The 4785-nt window shown below is 35.9% G+C and overlaps 1 protein-coding gene across 1 annotated transcript; it reads right to left on the bottom strand.

Moving 5' to 3' along the window:
• Positions 1-329: 329 nt before the first annotated feature.
• Positions 330-692, bottom strand: LOC144443652 (uncharacterized). The gene has a single exon (XM_078133194.1). It carries the CDS (start codon positions 690-692, stop codon positions 330-332), a length of 363 nt encoding a protein of 120 aa, XP_077989320.1.
• Positions 693-4785: the final 4093 nt, after the last annotated feature.

Here is a 4785-nt window from a genome sequence, read left to right as displayed (position 1 = left end):
AGTTACTAGAATGTTCAGTCGGCGTATCTGGTTGGACGTTATCATACAGGCATTGGCCTCCACGTCAGTGGTATCTGTTTATCTTTTCGACAACTTGTTGTTTTACCGGGTCATACACAAAAGTTTTATTGACTCGGTATGTCACGTGTGGATGTCCGATTTTGTTCACTTTTCGGGCTTCGGCCTCCGTCCTATATTTGGTTTATCGGTCTGATAGTTTTCTTAATATTATCATAGACGAAAATGACATTATCTAGTTTCAACTTATCATATTTCAGGTGTGCAGTCTTGCCTTCCGTTCTTGCGTTCATCAGGAACGGGCCAAGTTTTCAGCGTTTCTCTCGGACCATCGGCGAAAAATCCTCAGATATCTTGTATTCTGTATTTGTCAGTTTCGCACTAGCTTTGAGGACGTGCTTATACTTTGAAAATTTGGCAATAATGGGTTTGGGGTTTGACTTTGCACTATTCAATCTGTGTGTTCTCTCAAATTCAATTTCGTCACCATTCAGGTCAAGATTGTCTGAATTAAAGGATTTGAGTTTATTTTCAGTATCATCCCATGTCTCGTCATCATCTTCTTCTAATCCAAGGAATATTAAATTGTCTCTTCTCATTTGACCTTGCTGTTTGTCCATTTCCCGTTCCATGTTGATCAGTTTATTTTTCATGAGTTTGTTTTCTTCAGACATCTCTGCTATAGTTTCATTTGCGTTTTCACACTCTTGACGTAAACCCACCACGTCTTCAGAAAGTTGTTTTACTTTTACATTGAGATCCTTTGAGAGTTTATCAATTTGTCTGTTCTCGTTCTTTTCATTTCATTCAGCAAGGCTCCCATTGTAACTTCACTGGGTGCGAGTTCATACTCATAGTCCGACTCCTCGTCCGATTTTGGGACGTTAGGAGTGAACGATCTTTTGTGTTATAGAGGATTTTCTTGCCAAAAAATCTCTGGTCAATTTGATTTGCTTTTCAGCTTGTCTTTGAGATGATCTAGGTCCAGGATTCTGCTCAACATCTACGGAGCGAAGTTGCAAGCAGAGTATCAGAATTCGAAGTATGCAAACTCCCAGACCCGGGGAATGCGTTACTCCTGTGGCTTTCCGTGTCGATGAATTTGGCAATGCAGGGCGTGACGGAAGGAAGCTTCCAATTTTGGCTCTATATTCTTCCACGCCGATTCCCATAGTGACAAAAATGGCATTAAAAGTCTCTTACCATCATTATGTTTTATCTATACCGGTTTGCAGTTGGATTTTGTGTTGAAATCCCAAGGACTTCGTACTTTTCTCCGGAGCTGATGTACAGAACCTGTTACTCCGTTTACACCCTCTAGCGCTTTTTTCCCTTTTATTAAAAGGACTGACCCACTGGCTTGCCCTGTTAAAAAAGTATACATTTCAATATCCCTCTTAATTACGTTATAGATAATACAGATTGTGAACTAAACTAGTCACTACAGTGTAACATGGCATACTACATAGTGCTCAGGCTTCAGGATCAAGATGCATAAACATGAAGATACTGATTGAAATTGAACACAACAGGCATGTACTTGTGTAATATTTACATATTAAACGTGAATTCCATATCATGTATTGTTATTATTACATTATTTTGGGCAAACACAGTTTCAAAAAAAATCATCTGTTATTTTGCTTCTATTATATTCAAAAATAATCCTTTAATTGAAATCATATTAAATTTACATGTAATCATCTTATAAACCAATCTTCTATTGTTTATAACAAAACGGGCAAAAGACAATAATAAGTTAATTAGCGTTTGTTGGTATTTATCAGTTGCAACAAGATAACTAAATAATATTAACAGTACTTTTTCTCTTACATTAATACCTTTTATATTCAATATTCTAAAGATTAACTCAAAGACAAAATCCCACAAGTTTTGAATAGACTGACAACAAACGAAAAGGTGATACACATCTTCAGGAAAAAATGTACAGAACTCACAAATAGGACTGACTGTTCTGTCTATTTTATGAAGATGAACATTAGTGAAAACAGCATTATGACAAATTAAATAGTCTAAATCACCTAAATAATTCTCTTTCATTTTATAATAAATATTAGGCCAAACACGAATAAAGTTAACATCAGGAAAAAAGGAAGACCAATGACTTATACCAGTGGGAACAGAGTTTCTTAAATTACAAGCAATAGCTGTAAGATTCTTTACTTTCAGTAACTTGAGAGACACTCTTTGATCTTTACTATTAGTTATAAATATAAAGACATTTGGATCTACTTCGTTACATTCTTTGAATTCTTTCTTTAAGATTTCTAGCCACTTCTTGGGAATAGCATTTAAAATGATGTCATTATTTGTACGATTTTCAGAAAGCTCAGAACACAATTCAATTAGAGATTTTGGAAGAAAAAAAAACAGGTATAACTTCATAGAGAATATCTTTAATCTGAACAATATCAGCCTCAATTAACGGGTGATATAGTGGAAGAGGACGTTCATCCTGGCCAATAATGAACTGATTCTTAAATATAGGTTCTCTGATAATTTCATCATATGAAACTGGTTCTGCTCTGACTGGCCTGGCATAAGAACTTGTGACCATGCATGAAAAAGTTCCTTATAAAAAGGAGAGCAGTTACGTAATGGCACCAGGATGAATAATCATTCTGTAGATATCACCACCAATAGGAATATTCAAGTACTTATCGATATTGTAATTTAAAATAATTTTAAAATTATGATTGTAATTTTCATCAAAATATTTGGTCAACCATTTCAGGCGTAATGCCTGGACTTTGTCATTGATATTGGTCAGCTTAAGGCCGCCAATTTTAGTGTCAGCGGTAACAACATTGTAATTAACATAACGATGTCTATTGCTCCAAAAAGTTTATGATATTACTATTTAACATTTGTATACAGTCAGAAGGCACGGGTATTACTGATGCACGATACCACAAAGTAGAGGTAATTAATGAATTAACAATTAAAACTTTTCCTTTATATGACAAATTACGTCGTGACCACGAATATGACAGAATATGACAGACTTTGGGAATCCTTTCTAACCAATTAAATTGGTCAAGTACGGATTGCCGATGACCAAGCATAACACCAAGAATACCTATTCCATCAGACCGAAGTTTTAAGGGACAGTCAGAACGTCCTCTATTGTCACCAATCCATAACAGTTCACTCTTGTCGAGGTTGACCTTTGTCCGAGAGGCTTTTCCATACTTGCAGAACACTTTGTATATGCCTCGTGAATTGACACGTCGTCGCTCACAGTGAGAGTCGTATCATCAGCATGCTGATAAACAAGTGACAAGAGTGAACTCTCAGGGATTGATATACCATCCTGGGATTATTTTTCAAGGCAGCATTTAAAGGCTCTGCCGACAATACATATAACATTGCCGACAGCGGACATCCTTGTCTTACACTACGTTTCACTGGCAGATGGTCTGACAGGAAAGCATTTATTTTAATGCAACTTTGCACCTGATTGTAGAAAATTGAAATCCACTTGACAAAGTTTTTACCAAATCGTAACGCTTTAAGAGTATTTAACAGATAGGTATGGTCCACTCGCAAAACTGTGTGACCGAGACTTAATTTTATACTTTAAAGAGTTCGTTTTAATCTGTCTGATTGAAACTTGGGTCTCTAATGAGTCAACCTGTGAGATCGAGGGATTTAAATCTGTTCATAGGTCGAGAGTGAAAACATCGAAATGTGGAAGACATCCTGGGGGAATCACCATATTTTATAGAGAATTGCTATTATTCAAGGTCAAACATATCCTAAGCTCTTCGGATAATATTGTTTGGTTATTCTTTTACAGTAAGGCCACGGACTATGCACCTGTTGCCATATTTGCAATTGTATATATTACCCTCTTTAACGCAAATTCTTCTAATTCGTATACGGAACATACACTAGACGTTCTTGAACATGAGTTGGCAAAATTTAATGACGAATTTCCAAATGCACAACTTTATATGTGTGGTGATTTCAATGCCCGCTATGCAAATGAGCCTAATAATTCAGATGACGATATAGCTAGATTTGTATTTCCAGATGATTTCCTTATAAATGATAAGAGTAATTTTCCAACAAGAATCTCGAGTGATAAGATTTGTAATCCTGCCTGTAGGGAGCTTCTTCAATTCTGTAAAAGTACCAACTTACGGATTGTCAATGGTAGATTATTTAAAGAACTGGGTAGTGGGGATTTCACCTTTGTGAATGAAATTGGAACAAGCGTTATTGACTATCTTCTGACAGAGAGTCGTGGAACTTTCTCAATATTCGACAATTTTATATTGACAAGAGGGTAGAATCCGATCATCAACCTCTAGTTTTCGATATCACTTTTAAAGGCCTTGATGGCGACCAGTCTGTTAATGTAGACAATTCCGATAGAGTTAGAACTCAAGATGCCGGGTGTGTAACTTCATATATTAAGTATGTAAGGGGAATAGTAATTTGCAACGTACATTTTTAAATTGGAACTCTGTTGATGCTAGACAACAGATGCGTAGTTTTGACACATTTATCAGTAATTTTAATATTAACCAAGCAGCTGACTGCCTGCTAAATATGTTAAAGAGTGCCGTTTGTGAGATGAAGGGAACAATTGAATGTAATCGCCGGTGTGAAGGGGATTTAGGGCAATCACGTAACTCTTGGTATGATAGTGATTGTAAAAGGTTTAAACGTACAGTGAATTGTATGTTAAATACCAAAAGAAATAACAGATCAAACATTAATTTAGATGAACTAAAGAAA

This window comes from Glandiceps talaboti, chromosome 12, assembly GCF_964340395.1.
Source record: "Glandiceps talaboti chromosome 12, keGlaTala1.1, whole genome shotgun sequence".
Taxonomy (NCBI): Eukaryota; Metazoa; Hemichordata; class Enteropneusta; family Spengelidae; genus Glandiceps; species Glandiceps talaboti.
Note: the sequence above shows the minus strand (reverse complement) of the source record. Positions and strands in the feature narration are given on the sequence as shown.

Coding starts and splice junctions, on each gene's coding strand:
- LOC144443652 (XM_078133194.1), bottom strand. CDS start 692: ATGTCTGAAGAAAACAAACTCATGAAAAATAAACTGATCAACATGGAA.